We start from the raw sequence: 21,300 nt of genomic DNA, 5'->3' as shown, positions 1-21,300 counted from the left end.
CAGCTGGACCCGATGGAATCACCAGGGTCCTCACGAGAGGAGGCAGGAGGGTCAGAGAGAGCTGAAGGGGCCACAGCGCCGGCTCTGGAGGAGGAGGGGCTGCAAGGTCACATTTCACCTGAAATGTGACCTTACTTGGGGACAGGGTTTGCAGATGTAATCAAGTTAAGGTGAGGTCAGTAGGGTGGGCCTAATCCATTCGCCTGGCGTCCTTCTAAGAAGAGAAGCAACACAAGCTACGTGATGATGGAGGCCGAGGCTGGACCAAGGACCGCCGGCCGCCACCAGGGGTGGAGGAGGTGAGGAAGGGTCCCCCGGAGCGTTCACAGGGGACAGGGCCGGCCAACACCTTGGTCTCAGAATTCTGGTCTCCGGACCGCGAGATAATACACTTCTGTGTTTTAAACCACCCAGTTGTTGGTGCTTCGTTACAGCGGCCGCAGGAAACGAACACAGCCATCTGGACCATGTAATCTGACCATGGGAATCCAACCTCTCACAGCCTCTGCACGCCACCTGCTGGGTGAGCCCTCCCAGGCCCCCTTCCTTCCCAGTGGCCCACGAAGCCTAGGGCGGGGGAAACAGCAGTCCTTTCAGCAGTCAGCAGAGATGGACACCCGGACCCCGGCACCACAGCCCCTGGGGCAGCTGGACAGATGCTGGGTTTCCCCCGAGTCGGGCGGAAGCAATGGCAGGCGTGGTGGCGCCGCAAGGGGCAGGAGCGGCGGGGCCCAGGCCGGCCATTGCTCCTCGGGCCCCGCTCAGACCCTCGGGGGGGCGGGGGAGGGCTGTGCCCAGCGAGGGACCGAGGCTGCAGTCTGGGACAGAGAAAGGGGCACGCCACCGTTGGGACGGCACCCACCGGCCAGTAGTCCCTGTCAGCCCCAGAAACTCAACGCCGGCTGTAACAGCACACTGCCTGTCGCTACAAGATAACCAAACAAGCCGAGTGACACACAAAGAACAGCTTCTGAAGGCATTGAAGATGGGGGACGGGTGGCTACAGGAGGGCACGGAGGAAGGCTTGGGGGGGGCGAGGCAAGCTGTTCTACACACTCTTCTGGTGATGGCTACGTGATGTGTGTGTGTGTGTGTGTGTCAGGACTCAGAACGGTTACACCCAGAAGGAATAATTTCTCTATATGTAAATTATGCCTCAATAAACAGGACTTTTAAAACACCAGAGACCTACTGAGAAACTAGAAACAGGGAGAAGAGTAGAATCCCAAGAGATGAAGCTGAGCTGTTTCTGAGACGGTGGATGGGAAAGGTGACCCTGATGACACAGCCCCTGCTCCGCCTGCTACCCCAAAGGGCCGCACCCAGGGAGAGGAAGGCTGTACTCCTGGGGTCATCAGGGTGGCCCAGACCGTCAGCTCCCTTAGATGCCTGGCCAAGGAGAAATAAAATCCTCTCGCAGAAAAACTACAGCATCCCAGGCCACAAATTCTTCTAGAAGTTAAACTAATTTTTCACATAAGACGTCCAGCTAACAATCAAAAATAAGACACACAATGAGGCAAAATAACCAAGACAGAATTAGCGGAAAGAGCAACACGGGTGCTCGAAATGCTGGACTCACAGGCACAGATTATAAAGCAGCTATGCTCATAGATATAAATGCTAAATGTAATTTTAGCCGGGAATTGGGAATGATGAAAAAAGTGACACTGGGACTTCCCTGGCAGTCCAGTGGTTAAGACTCTGAGCCCCCAACGCAGGGGGCCCAGGTTCCATCCCTGGCCAGGGAACTAGATCCCACATGCATGCCGCAACTAAGAGTTCACATGCCATAACTAAGGAGCCCACGTGCTGCAACTAAGGAGCCCTCGAGCCACGATTAAGGAGCCCACCTGCTGCAACTAAGGAGCCCTCGAGCCACGATTAAGGAGCCCACCTGCTGCAACTAAGACCTGGCACAGCCAAATAAATAAACAAATAAATTTTAAAAAAATTTTTTTTAAAGTGACACTGCTGCATCAAAAAGAATAAAATACCTAGGAATAAACCTACCTAAGGAGGCAGAAAACCTGTGCTCGGAAAACTATAAGACACTGATGAAAGATCCTGGGACAAGATGACAGAGTAGAAGGACCTTGAGCTCACCTCTCACGAGCACACCAAGAAATCAAAACTAACTGCTGAACGACCATCAGTAAAAAAGATTGGAACCTACCAAAAAAGATATTCCACATCCGAAGACATAAAGAAGAAACCCAAAGAGACAGTAGAAGGAGCACATTCACAATATAATCAAATCCCATACCCCACAGGTGGGTGACCCGCAGACTGGAGAACAATTATATCACAGAAGTTCTCCCACAGGAGTGAGAGTTCTGAGCCCCACACCAGTCTCCCCAGTCTAGGGGTCTGGCATTGGGAGGAGGAGCCCCAGAGCATCTGGCTTTGAAGGCCAGCGGGGCTTGAGTGCAGGAGCTCCACAGGACTGGGGAAACAGAGATTCCTTCCTCTCTTGGAGGATGCACACAAGGTTTTGTGTGTACCAGGACCCAGGGTAAAAGCAGTGACTTCATAGGAACCTGGGCTAGGTCAACCTGCTGGTCTTGGTGGGTTTCCTGGGGAGGCCAGGGGCAGCTATGGCTCACTGTGGGTCCAGGGACACTGGTGGTGGAGATACTGGGGGATATTCATCAGTGTGAGCCCTCCTGGAGGCTGCCATGTTAGCACCAAGACCTGGCCCCACCCATCGACATGCTCCAGAGTTGGGGCGCCTCAGGTAAAACAACCAACAGGGCGAGAACACAACCCACCCATCAGCAAACCGGCTTCCAAAGACTTGCTGAGTCCACGGCCACCTCTAGACACACCCCTTGACACGGCCCTGCTCACCAGAGGACCAGGACCCAGCTCCATCCACCAATGGGCAGGCACCAGCCACTCCCACCAGAAGCCTGCACAAAATTGATAAACCTTTAGCCAGACTCATCAAGAAAAAAAGGGAGAGTGCCCAGATCAATAAAATTAGAAATGAAAAAGAAGTTACAACCAACACCACAGAAATACAAAGAACCATACACAAAAATCTGTTTCATTCCTATACAGTAACAATGAAAGCTCAGAAAGAGAAATTAAGGAAACAATCCCATTTGCCATAGCATCAAAAAGAATAAAATACCTAGGAATAAACCTACCTAAGGAGGCAAAAGACCTATACTCTGAAAACTATAAGATGCTGATGAAAGAAATCAAAGATGACACAGACAGAAAAACATACCATGTTCTTGGATCAGAAAAATCGATATGGTCAAAATGACCATACTACCCAAAGCAGCCTACAGATTCAATGCAATCCCTATCAAATTACCAAAGACATTTTTCACAGAACTAGAAAAAATTTTTTTAATTTTTATGGAATCACGAAAGACCCCGAACAGCCAAAGCAATCTTACGAAAGAAAAACAGAGCTGGAGGAATCAGGCTCCCTGACTTCAGACTATACTACAAAGCTACAGTAATCAAAACAGCATGGTTCTAACAAAAAAACAGAAATGTAAGAACAGATACTATAGAATTCCTAGAGGAAAGCATAAATCATAGCAGTATTTTTTTGGATCTGTCTCCTAAGGCAAAGAAAACAAAAGCAAACATAAACAAACAGGGCCTAATTAAACTTAAAAGTTTTGCAGAGCAAAGAAAACCATAAACAAAACGAAAAGACAACCTACAGAATGGGAGAAAATATTTGCAAATTAGGCAACTGACAAGACATTAATCTCCAAATAGTTCACACAAATAGTTCATAGAGCTCAATATAAAAAAAAAAGAACCCAATCGAAAAATGGGCAGAAGATCTAAATAGACATTTCTCCAAAGAAAACATACAGATGGCCAAAAGGCACATGAAAAGATGCTCAACATCACTAATTATTAGAGAAATGCAAATCAAAACTACAATGAAGTATCACCTCACCAGTCAGAATGGCCATCATCAAAAAGTCTACAAATAATAAATGCTGGAGAGGGTGCGAAGAAAAAGGAACCCTCCTACACTGTTGGTGGGAATGTAAACTGGTGCATCTCCTATGGAAAACAACATGGAGCTTCCTTAACAAACTAAAAATAGAGCTATCATATGATCCTACATTCCCACTCCTGGGCATGTATCCAGAGAAAACCGTAATTTGAAAGGACACATGCACTCCACTGTTCATTGCAGCACTATTTACAATAGCCGACATGGAAGCAACATAAATGTCCATCAACAGGTGAATGGATAAAGAAAGGAGATGTGGTATATTCATACATGGAATATTATTCAGCCATAAGAAAGAATGAAATAATACCATTTCAGCAACATGGATGGACCTACAGATTATCCTACTAAGTGAAGTAAATCAGAGAAAGACAGATATCATATGATATGGCTTATATGTGGAATCTTAAAAAAAATGATACAAATGAACTTATATACAAAACAGAAACATAGAAAACAAACTTATGGTTACCAAAGGGGAAGGGGGGGAGGGATAAATTAGGAGTTTGAGATTAACATATACACACTACTATATATAAAGTAAGTAACCAAAAAGGACCTGCTGTATAGCCCAGGGAACTATACTCAATATTTTGTAATAACTTATAAGGAAAAAGAATCTGAAAAAAATAGATATATATGTATGTATAAATGAATCACTTTGTTATATACCTGAAACTAACACAACATTGTAAATCAACTATACTTCAATTAAAAAAAAAAAAAAAAACAGTGAGAGAATAATGAAGCCAAAAATAAAAATAAATAAATGTTAAACTACCCTCACGTTCCTGGAATAAATACAAGTGAATTGTAATGTATTTTACATATTTCTAAATTTGATTTGCTAATATTTTACATTAGAGTTCTTATTATATGAGAAATTGGTTTCCAATTTCCTTACTAATAATGTCTGTAAAATTTTGGCATCAATATCTTGCTGTTCGTATTGAAAAGAATGCAAAGTGTTTCTACTTTGTCTCTCTTTCGGAAGAACAAAAAAGGCACTGATGAAAGAAATTGAAGATGACACAAACAGATGGAAAGATATAACCATGTTCTTGGATTGGAAAAATCAATATTGTTAAAATGACCATACTACCCAAAGCAATCTACAGATTCAAAGCAATCCCTATCAAATTACCAATGGCATTTTTTTCACAGTACTGGAACAAATAATTTTAGAGTTTGTATGGAAACAAAAAAGACCCCAAACAGCCAAAGCCATCTTGAGAAAGAAAAACAGAGCTGGAGGTATCACACTCCCTGAATTCAGGCTATATTACAAAGCTACAGTAATCAAAACAGTCTGGGGGACTTCCCTGGTGGTGCAGTGGTTAAGAATCCTCCTGCCAGTGCAGGGGACCACAAGTTCGAGCCCTGGTCTGGGAAGATCCCACATGCCGCAGAGCAACTAAGCCCATGCACCACAACTACTGAGACTGCACTCTAGAGCCTGCGAGCCACAACTACTGAGCCTGTGTGCCACAACTGCTGAAGCCCATATGCCTAAAGCCTGTGCTCAGCAACAAGAGAAGCCACCACAGTGAGAAGCACACGCACCACAGCGAAGAGTGGCCCCCACGTGCTGCAAATAGAGAAAGCCCATGCGCAGCAACAAAGACCCAACGCAGCCATAAATAAATAAATAAATAAATAAATAAAAACAGTATGGTACTGGCACAAAAACAGAAATATAGATCAATGATACAAGATAGAAAGCCCAGAAATAAACCCATGTACTTATGGTCAATTAATCTATGACAAAGGAGGCAAGAATATACAATGGAGAAAAGACAGTCTCTTCAATAAGTGGTGCTGGGAAAGCTGAATGGCTACATGTAAAGAATGAAATTAGAACATTCTCTAACACCATATACAAAAATAAACTCGAAATGGATTAAAGACCTAAATGTAAGACTGGATGCTGTAAAACTCCTAGAGGAAAACATAGGCAGAACACTCTTTGACAGAAATTGTAGCAATATTTTTTTGGATCCGCCTCCTAAAACAAAAAAAAGCAAAAATAAACAAACAGGGACTAATTAAACTTAAAAGCTTTTGCTCAGCAAAGGAAACCATTGACAAAATGAAAAGACAACCTACAGAATGGGAGAAAATATTTGCAAATGATATGACCAATAGGGGTTAATATCCAAAATATATAAACAAGTCATACAATTCAACATCAAAAAAACACACAATCTGATTAAAAAGTAGGCAGAAGAACTGAACAGACATTTTTCCAAAGAGGAAATGGAGATGACCAACAGGCACATGAAAAGCTGCTCAACATCACTAACCATCAGGGAAATGCAAATCAAAACCACAGTGAGGTACCACCTCACACCTCTCAGAATGGCCATCATCAAAAAGAACACAAATAACAAGTGTTGTCTAGGATGTGGAGAAAGGGGAACCCTCGTACACTGTTGGTGAGAACGTAAACTGGTGCAGCCACTGTGGAAAACAGTAGGGAGGTTTCTCAAAAAACTAAAAATAGAGCTACCATATGATCTAGCGATCCCACTCCTGGGTATATATCCAAAAACACCCCAAACATGAGGCCCAGTGTTTATAGCAGCATTATTTACAGTTTCCAAGATATGGAAGCAACCTAAATGTCCATCGACAGATGAAGGGATAAAGAAGATGTGGTGTATATACATACATATACATACACACACACACACACACAATGGAATACTACTCAGCCATAAACAAGAATTAACTATTGCCATTTGCAGCAACATGGATGGACTTGGAGAGCATTTTGCTAAGTGAAATAAGTCAGAGAAAGACAAATACTATATGATATCACTTATATGTGGAATCTAAAAAGATAACAACAAAATATAACAAAAAGAAACACACTCACTGATATAGAGAACAAACTGGTGGTTACCAGTGGGGAGAGGGAAGGGAGGAGGGGCAATATAGGGGGAGGGGAGTAAGAAGTACAAACTACTGGGTGTAAAATAAGCTACAAGCATATATTGTACAACACAGCAAATATAGCCAATATTTTATAACTATAAATGGAGTATAACCTTTAAAAATTATGAATCACTATATTCTATGCCTGTAACTTATATAATATTGGACAGCAATTATACTTCCATAAAATTTTTAAAAAGTGACACTGCTAATTTGAAAAAGAATCCACTAGAAACTATAGAACTGAAAAATACAACTGAAATTTGGAACTCTATCTATGGGTTTAATAGCATATTAGGTGCAGCTAGAGATAGAATTAGTTAACTGGAGGGTGAGAATAAAACTGGGATGAAATACAAGGAAAGGGGAAGAGAGTGAGGGTGAACACCCATCCCATTGGAGTCCTCAATGGGGGAAAGAATGAGGCAGAGGCAGTAGTGGAAGAAAGATAATGGCTGAGAATTTCTCACAACTAATGGAAGACATCAGTCCACTTATCCCAGGTCCAACATCAGCCAGAGACAGAGCCCCAGCCCTTTCTTGGGGACCTCCCTACACTTGAGTCTGGGTCTCCTGTACATCTGAGAGCCCCCAGCTCATCTACGCCTCTCAACCCAGCCTCATTCTCCAGCTGCCAGTGACCCCCTGGGGAATGATGGGGCCAGAGAGCTTTGTAAAGACAAAAAGCTAGAGGGGCCTTAGAAGGCTGCGGCACCTGCTCTGCGTGCCCTTGAGTTTTCCGGAGGACAGAGGGCTGTGTGGTCCAGTCTCCAGACACTTCTGAGCGGGGAAGGGAACCCTTGCCTCAGTCTTCCTTTTCTAAAGGCTGGGAAATAGATATTCCCTCCCCCAAGAAAAGCAGGGGGATTCCTTCCTTCTCCTAAGCTCCTCCCTCCCACATTTTGCCTCCAAAAAGGGCTTTTTGCCAAGCGGCAGACGCCTGCCCTTGCGCTGACCTGACCTGTGCCCACACCGCACGCACTCACCTGTGTGGAGCTGGAGCCTGTCAGAGTCCTGACTGGGGCGTGATGAGCAGTGGATGGACGCAGCCGCCACTGATGGCAGGCACCTGACCTGCAGGCCCAGGAAGAAGGCCTCTGTGCAGCTCCGCAGGTGGTCCAGGAGCGCGCCGCCTGCCGGCCCCTCGCTCAGATCTGGGGGTGGAGCAGTGCCATCAGGCCCCCTGCCCACTCCTCGGAGTCCCCACCTGCCTGTGCCCAGCACCCTGGACACGGACCAAGGCTGGAAGCCAGGAGAAAGTGGCTGTAGTGTCCCCAGGCCAGCGGCTTGCCCAGGAGGTGATTAGAAATGCAGGTGCCCAGGCCCACTCCAGATCTCTGGAACCAGAACCCGCATTTTAACAAGATGAGCTGTCAGCGGGGAGACAACATGGATGGTTTGGGAGTTTGGAAGCAGAGTCTACAGACAGAGATGGCCAACTGGCCGGGGGCAATGGAACAGGAGAGGTGCCTGCAGGCCTCTGGTCTTCAGGGGCAGGAGGGTGGGTAATGAGCCTGCGTGGGGCAAGGCCTGCCTTGGCATGCAGAACCAGTGGCCCGCCCGCTCATCCCCAGCACCCGGCCAGCAAGCCCCGGAGAGCCTGGCCGAGGCATCTCAGCCCTTGGTCCACGCACAGCCCCTCACACCTGGTGTCCCCAATCTGAGCGCTGGAGGACCAGGCAGGAGTCCCCGAGTCCCCGCCAGGCCCTGCCAGTGTCTCCAAGTACAGCTTCGGGGTTAAGAGCAGGGCACTGGGGTCAAATCCTGCCTCTGCCAATCACCAGCTCTGTGACTTCCCCTCCCAGCCTCAGTGTCCTAACCGATGAAGCGGGGTGACCGTGACCCTAGCACCCTGAACCACAGAGGAAGCAGCCAGTATAGTGCCTAGGACAGCGCTGGCTCCAAAAGATACGGCCAGGAGGGTACAGGTGGATGAGGCAGCACCTGCGGGTAGAACAGGGCAGTGAGCTGCCCAAGGGGTCCCAAGGCCCTGGGCTTTCTGAACAGTGTGGAGCTGGGGTGGGGGGAGAGCTGAGTCTCACCCCCGAATCCCAAGCACACCAGCACATCCCCCTTCATATCAGGTCCTGCCTGGGGTCCGGGCACAGACATCCCCACCTCATGCTAGATCTAGGCCCTCGCCACCCGCCCCAGGGTGTCCTGATGGCCCAGGATGCCACCCTCCAGCTCATCACCACTTGCTGCCCCACGGGCTGCAGGTGCCCATGCCCGCCGGTGCCCACGGGCTGCAGGCGTCCATGCCCGCCGGTGCCCACGGGCTGCAGGCGCCCATGCCCGCCGGTGCCCACGGGCTGCAGGTACCTATGGGCTGCAGGTAAATGTGCTTCCGAGCCAGGCTCTGCTTCCGGGGCGCCAGGGCAGCGTGGAAGGTCTCGAAGTCCTCGGGAGCCTCAGGGCGGCTGAGGAGCCAGTCGAAAGCTGTGTGGATGAGCAGCGTGCGGAAGAACGTCCTCCGGGGGTTGTAGGCCTCAGCCAGGAAGAGCCTCTCGGCTGGGGAGAAGGTGGACGTGTAGAGCTGCCGCAGGGCCGGATCAGTGGACAGCAGCGCATCCTTCAGGGCCCGGGGGCCGAAGCTGAACTCCTGGGCCGGCCGGCACTGCAGCATGACGGGCCTGGCCACGCTGGGGAGGCCCCACGGCCGCCCATGCACCGCCCAGGGCCTGGCCACCAGCTCGTCCACGGCCTTCCCTCGGGCCGAGTGCAGCGGCCACGTAGGCTTCTGGCACGTGGACCAGAGGCCGAGGGCCTGCGAGGTCCAGCTCCGCCTGGCGTCGGACCTCCTCGGCAGCAGCAAGCAGCTCGGACACCCTCCGGCCCGTCGGCACCTGCAGGGAGACGCCCGGCTGAGCCTCCGGCCGTTCTCTCAGGCCCGGGGAAGGAGCTCTGTGGGGAGGAACGCACCCCCCAGGACACGGCACCTGCACCCAGCCAGGCCAGAAACGCCGTTTTCTCCTCTTCTCGGGGGCCGGGTCTTTAACCAGCACCAAGTGTGGGGAAGCATCCTCCCTCCCCCAAAGCAGGGATGCGGTTTCCATGGAACCCTGGTGAGGACAGCGCGGACTCGCCCCTTCCCAGTCCTCAGGAGGGAGGGTGCGCTGGCAGTGATACCCCCACCCTTGTGCTGAGCATCCGCAAAGCCAGAGGCCCCTCCACCAGGACACCAGCCACCCCTGAGCCCTCTGTGGTCACCCCACCGCCTGGGCCACCTCAGCACCTGCAGCCACCGGCTTTCCCAGCAAGGGCCCCGTGAGCCTGCGGATGAAGCCGCGATGCCCGAGTCCACGTGGCCAGGCCAGCCAGGGGCTGGACAAGTGTCTGTGGGGAAGGAAAGCAAGCCCCACAGTGCCGGCTGCAGAAGTTTCCTAGCACAGGCGAGGGGCAGGCACACGTGCCGACCACGGAAGTATCAGTAGGGAGACGTGGGGAAGCAACAAAGGGGGAGGCCAGGCAGGGAGGGGAGACGCGGCGGGGTGGGGGGACAGATGGGCGGGGAGAACGGTGACAAAGTCACTTCACAAAGTGGGGTTTTCCTCCCGACGCAGGAGCAGGGTCTGGCTGGTGCATCACATCCCGGGTTCATCAGAAACAATGCGCCCTCCCACCGCACGCCCTGAAAAGCTACCGGGAAGGAATTGGCTGCTGTGGGCTTGACTGTGTCTCGGAGGGGGAGGCAACGGAAGGAACAAGCCAGAGAAGAGAAGATGCACAAAGTAACAGATCAGGACCAAGGAGAACAGCGCTCCGGCGGGTCCCTGATTTAGAAAGTCAGGCAGACGCGCAAACCCATCTCTGCAGAACACCAAGTCGCGAGGCTGGGAGCGGCGGAACTGGAGAAACAGGAACGGCCTTGTTTTTGTGGGAAGAATAAAGACACGAGGCTGTACTCCCTTTAACTAACCTCAGTTTAAAATGTTCATCCAGAAAATAAAGGCATATATGCATATATGTGTGTATGTGTGCATATACGTACATGTAGACATATACACATATATTCATAAAGGGGGGAGATTGGGTGCATGTATAATTTATAAATCTTCCTCCAGAAAATTATACACACGTGATTTTTTTCCAGGGATATTATGTACATATGTGCATACATACACACATACATACACACATGGGTGCGTTTTTTCAGTTAATTGCTGGCTTAGATGAAGGGAAAGGAGCCAGGATTGAAGACCTACTGAGATCCCTGCCAGCAGAGAGCTTTAAGCATTTCTTTCTGCATATATACTTTACCAATTTACAACCAATTGTGTGTGCAATCTTACATCCTCTCGACTTGGTATATTATGAGTACTTTCCCAAATCCTTAAACCGTCTATAAAAAAATGCCATTTTTAATGGCTGGACAAAAACGCCACAATGAACATCTTCGCATATGGCTCTGTGTTTCCATTTCCTCAGGAGAGATTCCCAGAAGATACTGTGTGTGGATGTTTAAAGAATCTCGATTTGAAGGAATTTCCCTGGTGTCCAGTGGCTAAGACTCTGCACTGTCAATGCAGGGGGTGCAGGTTCGATCCCTGGTTGGGGAACTGAGATCCCACAGGCTACACAGCACAGCCAAAAGATTAAAAAAAAAAAAAAAAAAACTCGGTTTGTATAGCCAAATTGTGATTTGTATAAATTGTGCTTTTGTGCAAAAGCGATTTGTATTTGCTTTCCAGAAAGGCCACACCAAGCGGCAACCCCACAGCGCCCCGGATTTCTAAGTAGTCAGCAGCAAATAAAAACAATCACCAAGAGCACTGAATACCCGGCTGATTCCAGGCGGGGCTCTAACACCCAGGGAGGCGGGGACAGTTATTGTCCTCATTTTCAAGAGGGTGAAACTGAGGCAGAGAGTAAGGTTAAAACTAGCTTAATCAGAGCCACGCAGCACATAAGAATCAGAGGTGGGCTTGGAACACACCGATTTTCAAGTAGCCCCGTGTCCATCACCGGGAGCGGTAGGGCTCCACCTTCTCAGGACCCCTGCCCAGACCCCCGTCCCTGCCACCAGACACTAGGGCGAAACTGACAGGCTGCAGTGGGATGAACAACCTGCTCCTGGGCTGTCGGGAAAAACGCCAGCCACTTGAGAAGCACATCACAGGCCGAGCACGGAAGGGCCACGGAGGCGCGTTCTCCAGGAGCACAGACCATGTGCCAGGAGGACCCAGTGAGGACTGTGTGACCAGAAGGACATGGTCAACATTTCCAAGGGGGGCGGGTGGGCAGGGTCCCAGCACAGGAGCCCCTGTGGCTCCCTTCTTTCCCCGCCCCGACAGTCACCGTGTTCCTATTCATCCATAGGGCTCGGCCTACACCTGTGGATAAAACGGGTCCCTGGCCTCGCGGAGCTTGAATGCTAGAGATTTAGGTGGACCATAAAAGGCAAGAAAAATACGTATTGTCTAATGTGTTAGGTGATTAATGGTACCTGAAGAGGAGAAGGCCGATCAGGGCATGGGGCTCAGGAGGGCCAGGGCTGCACTGCCTTTTTCCAGAGGGTGACCAGAGCGGCTTCACTGAGAAGCTGGGCAGACTGGCAGGAGGGAGCTGGGCAGGGGGGCTCCCGAGTGGAGGGGCATGTGCAAAGGCCCCGCTGCACACACACAGCGCACACAGCGGGGTGCAGGGGCAGCGGGGAGGCCGGCGTGGTTCTGGGGGGGGAGGGGGGAGAGGGAGGGAGGGAGGCAGGGCCACGTCGTGCAGCCTCCAAGCCGTGTGTTCCCCGAGCTCTGGCCTTCCCCACCCCCGGGGCGAGGAGAAGGGGCTGACATGAGCAGCGTGAGGCTGCAAGCCAGGCTCTAGGAGCTCCCCCCGCACCCCCGGTGGCCTGGATGTGAAGGCAGACCCTCCAGGAAGCTTCAGGCGTGGCTAGTGGGCCACAGGGACCCGGGCGCTCAGGCAACCCTGAGGAGGGAGCGCCCTGAAGGCCAGCTGGGGCTCTGACCTGCACTTGGCCCTGTGACCTTCAATCCCCCTGGGCCTCAGTCCGCTTCCACCTGTCTCCCTTGCCCTGAGCGAGGCTGGACCCAGCAGAGAGGAGGTGCCAGCTGCAGTCCAAGGTCCGCCCTGAGCCCCGGGAGCGGCCTTGAGCGCTGACACCACGTGCATCTCACCAACTTATTTTTGTTTCGAAATGCAGCCCACGGGACCCCGGTACCTGCTCTGGGCTCTCTCTCCCCAGACCCTCCGCTCACCAGCACCCTCCCACAGCGAGCTGGAGGCTTCTCGTACCGCTACAGCATTCCCTGCTGTCACAGCCAGCTCAGAATTATTCTTTCTGTAATTGGGAGTGGCCTGTAAATTGCTCCTCTGAGGCCGCGGGGGCCTTCCAGACGCCCAGGAGGGTCTGTGTCACAGCTTTGCTAAGGAGGTGAAAGTGAGACAGACACCGACGTCCGAGGACATCCCTCCTCACAGGTCCACCATCTATAAACCACAAGTCACTTCTTGACCCAGCACCTCCTCTGAACCCACAACTTCCTGAAACACAGCTGTTAGCATTCACATGTCTTATAGGCAAGGCCATGGAGGCTCAGAGAGGCGAGGCCACTTGCCCAGGGTTGCACAGCTCACCAGGAGTCAGACACAGTACTCCTGACTCCTGACAGAGAAGTAAGGCAGACGATAAAAGGCAATAAAAATAAATATTGTCTAGTGTCACTCTGGGCCTCATGTGCAGGACCTTCTCCCACCCCCGAAGAGTCTTTCCTGCCAGCACCCACTGTCCCTTACCACCCACCGACCCCGCTCAGGGCCTTCACTGCCAGCAAACACCTCAAAGCCAGGCAAAGCCTTGGGAAACGAAAAATGCCTACTTTTACCAAAAGTTCAAGGGCCCTGGCACGTCCATCCCAGGAATGACTTGGGCCCAAATTGTAAACCTCAGATGGCCCAGAACCGGCCAGGTCCCTCTGGTCCTGTGCGCCACGGGGACCCGAGGCACAAGCGGTGTTTCCAAGGAGGCCGCAAGCATTTCCACCTTAGGGCCCGTCTACACCGTTATGAGCCGTGTGGGATCCTGAGAGCTTTGGTTCATGCGGTTACATCGATCATACGCTGTGTCTGAACTTAAAACGGGAGCTGTGTGCGCAACACGAGGGCACAAAGCACCGCCTCACGAGCAGCGCCCCCCTGACGCCACGGCTCGGTACTGCTGTGAGCGCTGCTGTGACCTGAGTGAGGGTCCCCAGAACACACCTGGAGAACCACCGTTTCACTCTGACTTCTCCCCCGGGGACAACTGATTGCAGGCCCGCAGGGCCGTGTTGAGCACGCGTGTGTTTGGAGCATCCACGTGGGAAAGACGGGCCTGGTGTGAGGCAGAGATGCCCAGAGCACCTGCCCCGGTGCAGAGCCTCCGGCCTAACAGCCACGCAGAAGCCCAAAGAGCTCGGAAGAAGTGGCCACCTTGGCCCCGGACCGGCGCGGGCTGGCAGGTCAACGGGAGGCTCTAGGTTGGGCCCCAGGGTGTGTGACAGGTGTGTCCTGTCCATCCGCATGGGCTCCACTCTCTCTGGGGTCCGGCCATCTGTCTGCCCAGATAGCATTTCCTCTCAAGACGCCCGGGCGGCCACACTCTCTTCCTGGGTCACTCAGGGAAACCCTGGCCCTTCGGTCCTGCCAGGTCATTTCTGCACAAGACCACCCCTCGTGCAGAAGCAGAAGCTGGACGTGGGCAGAGACCGAGGCTGAGCCCCAGGCCAGGGGGTGCCGAGCGAGGGAGCCGCAGCCAGAGCAGGGCCTTCCCAGCCCTCTCCGCGACCCGCCAGCCCGCTAATCTTGGCAACAATGAACGCTCTCCTCTGCCCATAACGTGGGGCAGCAGCTGCGGAGCGCTGGACGCCGGCGTCGCGCCTGAGCCCTGCAGGCATCACCTCATTCAAGCCACGCAACCCTGCGCTGCTGCAGGTGCTGTTAACAGCGCCCATGTCTCAGATGGGGAAACCGAGGCCAGGTCCAATCTCAGAGCCATGCCTCACACTGGAGCCAGAACTCTTAAAGTGCCAGTGGGCTTCCAGAAGCAGAGAAGGTCTCACCATCAGTACACGGTGGGATGTCTCTGCCCTGCCCCTGTTAACACTGGGACCGCGGCCAAATTTTTCAGCCCGCCTCCCCTCTCCCTGAGGCGCCCACGTCCCCCTCACCTGTCCACTGTCCTGCCCAGAGGCCAGGGAAGGGCGTGTGCTGGTACAGGCCGCTTCCACTCCCATGGGAGGACCTGCTGCAGGAAGGGCAGGCGGCCCCAGACCCCTCAGCCCGGGCACCTGCTTCCCAATCCGACTGGACGGATGCCTCAGACTTTGGCAAGAAAGCACGCTCTGGTTCTTGGTATTCTGAATACGCTTTGCAAAACATCCCGGCAGCTGCCTCGAGCCATTCACTACTGGCTGCCTTCTGAGCAGCCCCACGCAGAAGGGATGCACAGGGTTTGTGGCTTCACACTTCTCGGAGGTATCAACCTGCTCAGAGGGGAACCGAGGGCGGCGATCACGGGGAGAGGGTCTCCGCGTCAGACCCCTGCTTCCTGTTGCAGGGCCCTCACCTCCCTGCCCTGGCTGCACCCTGACAGTTTCCTTTCCCACGACAGGCAGGGGAGGACCCAGCCTTCCCCTCTGACCCTGGCAGCATTCTCAAGTTTGGCACCGCTGTGGAAGCCCACACCCTGCTTTTCTGAGCTGGAGGTGTTCCTGGGAAACAGGAAGACAGCACTGGGCCGGCTTCTCCACCAATACCTAGGTGGTCATGTGGCCCCCTTCCCCGCACCCCCAGGCTCTCTGGGGGCGTTCCATGCCCAACTGGACCGGCCAGGAAGTGCCCTCTTCCCGTGCCTGGCCCTGGGCTCTCCCACAGCCTGTTTGCTCCCATCGCCAGGACGCAAAACAGCCCGCAGGTCGCCCTCCCGTGGGGAGCAGAAGGCCAGGAGGGGTCCCCGAGCCCCTTCCCTCCCCCGGCTCCCCTCTGCGGGCCCAGGCCGGGAAGTCTCGACTCTGGCGCGGAGCACAGAGCGCGGCACTGCACCAAACACTCCTCGGCACACCGGTCCCCGACACCCCACCTCCCGCCCCAGCGCGCCCTCCGTGTCCGCGCAGACTCCGCGCCCGAGCGCGCCTGCCGCCGCCAGGGCGTCCTCGGGGCTTGCGCGGCTGGACTCGGCGCTGCGGCGCGGCCAAGGCTTCCCGACCCAGGCCCTGCGCCCCGCTCGGTTCGGGGTACCGGCGTCGTCCCACCCAGCCCGCCGGTCTCCTCTCGGTCCCCACCCTGGGTCCCCGCGCCCCTCGGCCTCCCCGCCGCACCCCTACCTCGCAGCCCCGATCCTCCTCGCCGCGCGGCCGGGTCCTCCCCCGCACCCTCCGTCCTGCGGGCCGCGCACTCCGGTTGCTCCCAACCGTGCGCCCCCCGTCCTCCCCGCTGCGCCCCTATCTCGCAGTCTGCGCCCTCGGGAGCCGGCAGAGGCGGTGCCAGGCGGGGGGCAGCGTGGGCACGTGGCGTGGGCCACGGAAATCGGGGAGGTCTCCGCGTGACGTCAGCACCGAGGGGCCGGGACCGAGGCGGGACCCGGTGGAAAGTGTAACGCGCCGCCTGGCCGTGGGCGCCACACCCCCTCCTGCTGCTATGGGTGCATCACGCGCGGGCCACCAGTGGGCAGAGTGCTGGCAGGAGTCCCCGGTCCTCAGACATGGGCTCTGACCTCTGCTGACTCCTTGTGAAGCGCGCTTGCGACGCCCCTGACCCTCCCAGAAACACCTGGGGTAGAGGCGGGGCCTGAGACGCTAAAGCCAAGCAGGTGAGAGAGGTAAAGCGGTGCTGCCCAGGTGAGAGAAGTAAAGCGGTGCTGCCCAGCTAAGGCCCTCAGGTCATACAGGTAAACCAGAGCTGCCCAGGAAAGGGGCTGGCATCAGGGTTACCTCAGCACTGTGCGGGCACAGCTCCAGCACGTGACACACAGCCTAGCCCTGTCATCACTGGTTCCCCGGGAACTTCCCCTTCATTTGGCGGCCTCCCTATTAAGATGTAGTAATGATTTTCTTAGAAGTGTTTATACGCCAGGCACAATGTACTAAATGCTTTACACGTGCTATCTCAAGTCTGGGAGGTAACTGTCCTTTCTGTCCCCGATTCACAGATGAATCTCTGAGGAGGCAGGGGAAGTGACAGGCCCGTCCAGACGGCAGGGCCGGGGCTGAGGACCCTCAGCGCCGGTGAGGGCGGGGGCCCAGCACCCGGCCAGGGGAGCAGCACGGGCTCTGTGCTCGGCACACGCTTGCAGCACGAACACCGTGGGTCCTCGGAGAGGGTCCAGGCGGCCTTTATCCCCAGAGATGAAAGGCAGGCAGCCCTTGTCCAGGGAGCTCCTACCACATGCTGTCTCTGGGTCCCCTTGTCCCCTGAGAAGGGTCCTGTGCTCCTGCCACCACGCTGCAAGGCCATCAGCCTGTGGCCCGCCTGCCGTGTCTCCCGCCTCGAGGTCAGGATTTCGCTGTGCAGTTCCCGGGGGGCCGGCACGGACGAGGGGACATCCCCACATGGCAGGGCTGGTGCTGATGGAGGTGGAGGCGTTTGGCCCTCTGAGCTGCACTGTGCTCCTTTAGAGCAGCGTCCATCAGCTACTGAGATACGGAGGGAAGTGCCTGGGCCCTAGGAGGCTCGGCGGCCTCCATGCTTTTCATCATTCTCCTCAGGCCGCCGAGCGAGGGCAGGGGCAGCTGCTAAGGGTTCCCTCCCTCCTCCTCTCCACAGCTCAGCACGGGGACCCACGGTGGCACAGGGCCCTGTCCTGTGTCCTCACTCCTGACAGAGCATGCGGTTCAGGCCACAGGCCCCGTGGCCTTTCCTGCACCCCCTACATGGCTCCCCTTTCATCGGCACAGAGCCCAGGACCCCAGTGCAGAGGGGGAAGGTCTAGAAGGCAGGGTTGTGGGGGCTTCCTGAGAGCTGGAAGTTGCCTGAGTCTCTGTGACCCTGAGTGCCTTTTAGGGGGTTTCTGCTGTTCACCGTCCCCAGAAAACCTTGCCTGAGGACAGTCCTGTCTGGAAGGATTTTGCAAGGACTTCCCAGCAGCCCAGGGAGGTGTAAGAAGCGTCTGGGGCCACAGGGTCAGCGGTCAAACATCTGGGCTTTGGATCAGCTACTCAAGCTGCCGGACCAAGAAAAGTCACCCCCCCCACCCCGTCTTTGAGCTGTTTGCTCACAAGGTGTCAGTGATCCCTGTGGTGTCTGTGGAACCGGCGGGAGAGGCGGGGGGGACCACGTTGGTCCCATCTGACTGACACTCAGCCACTCTCAGGCCACCTGCCCTGGAAGCGTTGGTCTGGGGAGCCCCGAGAGAGCCCCAGAACGCCTCCAGGCTGCCCATCCCAGAGGGAAGTGGGCAGTGCTCCAGCCATGAATCACCTTGTCCCCTCCCGGGCTCTGGTCTGGTCCCACAGCAGAGAAGGCCTGGCCCCGGCACCGCCCACCCTCCCCCCAACCCCGCCCCCTGGTCTGCTCCCCATCGAGCTTCCCTAAGCAAGGGAGACTAGACAGCCCGCTGCTCCCTCCCAGCCCCAGGGTCATCAGGCCTTCCTGACAGTGCACTGATGTCCCGAGACGTGCAGGTGGGCCGGCCGTTATAGGCAGGTGCACAGAGCAGAGTGAAGGTCCCATCACCCACACAAGCTGAGCCACGCATTTCACCCCTGGTTTCCTCCTATCTGTGAGACCCAGGCAGACGGCTGTTAATTCAACAGCTGCTACTCTGGGTCCCAACTCTCCACTGGGCTCCAGGTTAGGACCAAGGAGGTGCAGTGAACAGGTGAGGTGGGGTACAGGCACCCCATGTCACTCCAGGGTCCCCTGGGTGGCCGGGAAGAATCTCCCGCCTCCTGGAGAAGCTTCCCCTGCACTCTGGGAGGTGAGGAACTGCCTGCCCGGCTTCCGTGAGGTCTCTGTCCCACTAGGGTCCTGTCTTGGGGAACAGGGCAGAGGGAGAGTCAGCCAGAGGGAGGGAGGGCTCAGTTCTCAGGACATGCACCTTGAGTGAGGGCCACCATTTGTCCCATCTCCAGGTCACGGTGGCTGGTCAGCATACTCCCGTCCAGTCCCCACAGCCAGCAGGATGAGGATGGTGCCCCTCCGCCCGGTGCCACATGGAACCCTAAGGCGGGAGAGGACCCCCAGCACAGGGAGGAGCCCGGCCGTGAAGGCCGGCATTATCGCTCCGGCCCCAACGGGGAGACTTCCTCCAGCTGCCCTTTGCCTCTTTGGAACCCTTTATGATAAGGGCTTCCTTTGAGCCGAATGCTACCCCAGCTCTGGGCTGCCAGCTTCCAGGCCTTCCCAGCAGGGCCGCCCACCCCTGCCTGCCCAGCCTCATTCGGGAGAAATGCCCCCACGGATGGCTGAGGGATGTGTCACCATCATCCCTGGCACTGCAAGGGAATTCTGTTTAAGTCTTAAGAAATGATGCTACAACAATAGATGTCCATTGTAGAAGATTTGGAAAATTCTAAAAAACTTGAAAAAAAAAAGATCCCATAATCCAACCATCAGGAGGTAACCTCTCTGCCTGTCAGACATCCTTCAAATAATTTTTCTCTCAACATTTAAATACAGTATTCTGTTCTGCTGGAGGCTTTGTCACATGACACCCTTCCCTGTCAATAGCCCAGAACTGGCATCCTCATTGTGTTGTCGGCACTGTTTTGTTTCATGGAGGATTCACCTGGCTTGTGACATTTTGGGTTTTCCCAGTTTCTCACTATTTTACATGATATATATTATGAAAAATAATATATATATTATGTAAAATAATGTATATATATAAAATATAAATAGTATATATCTATATCTATCTATATATATCACTGTGATAATTTTGTTTTCATAAATCTTTGTTACACAGTTTCTGATTTTCCCCCCTTAGGATAAATTCCTGCAGATTGTGGGTCACAAACCTACACTTTTTTTTTTTTTTTTTTTTTGCGGTAAGCGGGCCTCTCACTGCTGTGGCCTCTCCCGTTGCGGAGCACAGGCTCCAGACGCGCAGGCTCAGCGGCCATGGCTCACGAGCCCAGCCGCTCCGCGGCATGTGGTATCTTCCCGGACCAGGGCACGAACCCGTGTCCCCTGCATCGGCAGGCGGACTCTCAACCACTGCACCACCAGGGAAGCCCAGGCCTACACTTCTAACACGTGTAGCTACCAGGATTTTCCAATTTATTACTGTGGGGGACCGAGAACTCGGAACCTGAGAAATGCTTGGTGTTCTGTCCCGAAACTGGTTATTATACAGAAGGCGTGGGATACCCACCTCCCCACCTGCCCCATCCCTGGTGTGGCCAGGAAGAGACAGGAACTGGAAGAGTAATTACCTATCAAGCCTGGGGTGACATCTCCTTTCAGCTGCCCAGTTAGCACATGAAGTTGGAAATCCAGGCGAGTCCCCTGTTCACCCAGAAGGATCCTCGCCCTAAGTTGGGGGATGCCTAGTGCCAGGGCCCCCAGAAAGGAGAGGCGGCCTGCGGACGCCCAGCCCAGGGCCAGATGAGGCTTCAGGCAGCCAGTGGCCAGTCAGTCCATCCCTTGCACACAGGACACGTGCATCCCAGACCTCTCTTGTGAAGCCACCTCGCTACAGCCAAATCTAGAAATGGGCAGTGATACGGGGTCTCCTGTCCCTTCAGCCCAATGAGAAGGTGCCGCACCCCATTGCACCTCAGTTTCCCCGCAGTAGGTTGAACAGAGGCCCCCAAAAGATGTGCCCACCCCAAGCCCTCAGAATGGGATCTTATTTGGAATAAAGGTCTTTGCAGATGTAATTACGGTAAGAACCTCAAGATGAGATCATCCTGGCCTGTGGTGGGCCCTAAATCCAATGGCGGACAACACTGAGGTACCACCTCTCACAGGTCAGAACAGCCATCATCAGAAAGTCTACAAATAATAAATGCTGGAGAGGGTGTGGGGAAAAGGGAGCCTCCTGCACTGTGGGTGGGAATGTAACTTGGTACAACCATTATGGAGAATAGCGTGGAGGTTCCTCAAAAGACTAAAAATAGAGCTGCCATATGATCCTGCAATCCCACTCCCAGGCATATATTCAGACAAAACTGTAATTCGAAAAGATACATGCACCTCTATGTTCATAGCAGCCCTATTCACAATAGTCAAGATGTGGAAACAACCTAAATGTCCATCGACAGATGAATGGATAAAGAATATATGTGTATATACATACACAATGGAATATTACTCAGCCATTAAAAAAAAACCGAAATAATGCCATTTGCAGCAACATGGATGGACCTAGAGATTATCTTACTAAGTGAAGTAAGTCAGAAAGAGAAAGACAAATACCATATGATATCGCTTAT

General features: G+C 53.7%; 1 protein-coding gene across 1 annotated transcript in view; it reads right to left on the bottom strand.

Moving 5' to 3' along the window:
- AMZ1 (archaelysin family metallopeptidase 1) overlaps positions 1-15,215 on the bottom strand; it is a 30,224-nt gene extending 15,009 nt beyond the window's left edge. The window contains exons 1-2 of the mRNA XM_022563556.3: positions 9,254-15,215; positions 7,918-8,085 (exon numbers count right to left, since the gene is read on the bottom strand). Coding sequence (XP_022419264.1) covers positions 7,918-8,085; positions 9,254-9,557 — 472 coding nt within the window. The 5' untranslated portion in view covers positions 9,558-15,215. The remainder of the gene's footprint in view (positions 1-7,917; positions 8,086-9,253) is intronic.
- Between the last annotated feature and the right edge of the window lie 6,085 nt (positions 15,216-21,300).

Source organism: Delphinapterus leucas, chromosome 15 (assembly GCF_059928025.1).
Source record: "Delphinapterus leucas isolate spDelLeu-1000000601 "Yukka" chromosome 15, BTC_Dleu_Yukka2, whole genome shotgun sequence".
Classification (NCBI taxonomy): domain Eukaryota; kingdom Metazoa; phylum Chordata; class Mammalia; order Artiodactyla; family Monodontidae; genus Delphinapterus; species Delphinapterus leucas.
Note: the sequence above shows the minus strand (reverse complement) of the source record. Positions and strands in the feature narration are given on the sequence as shown.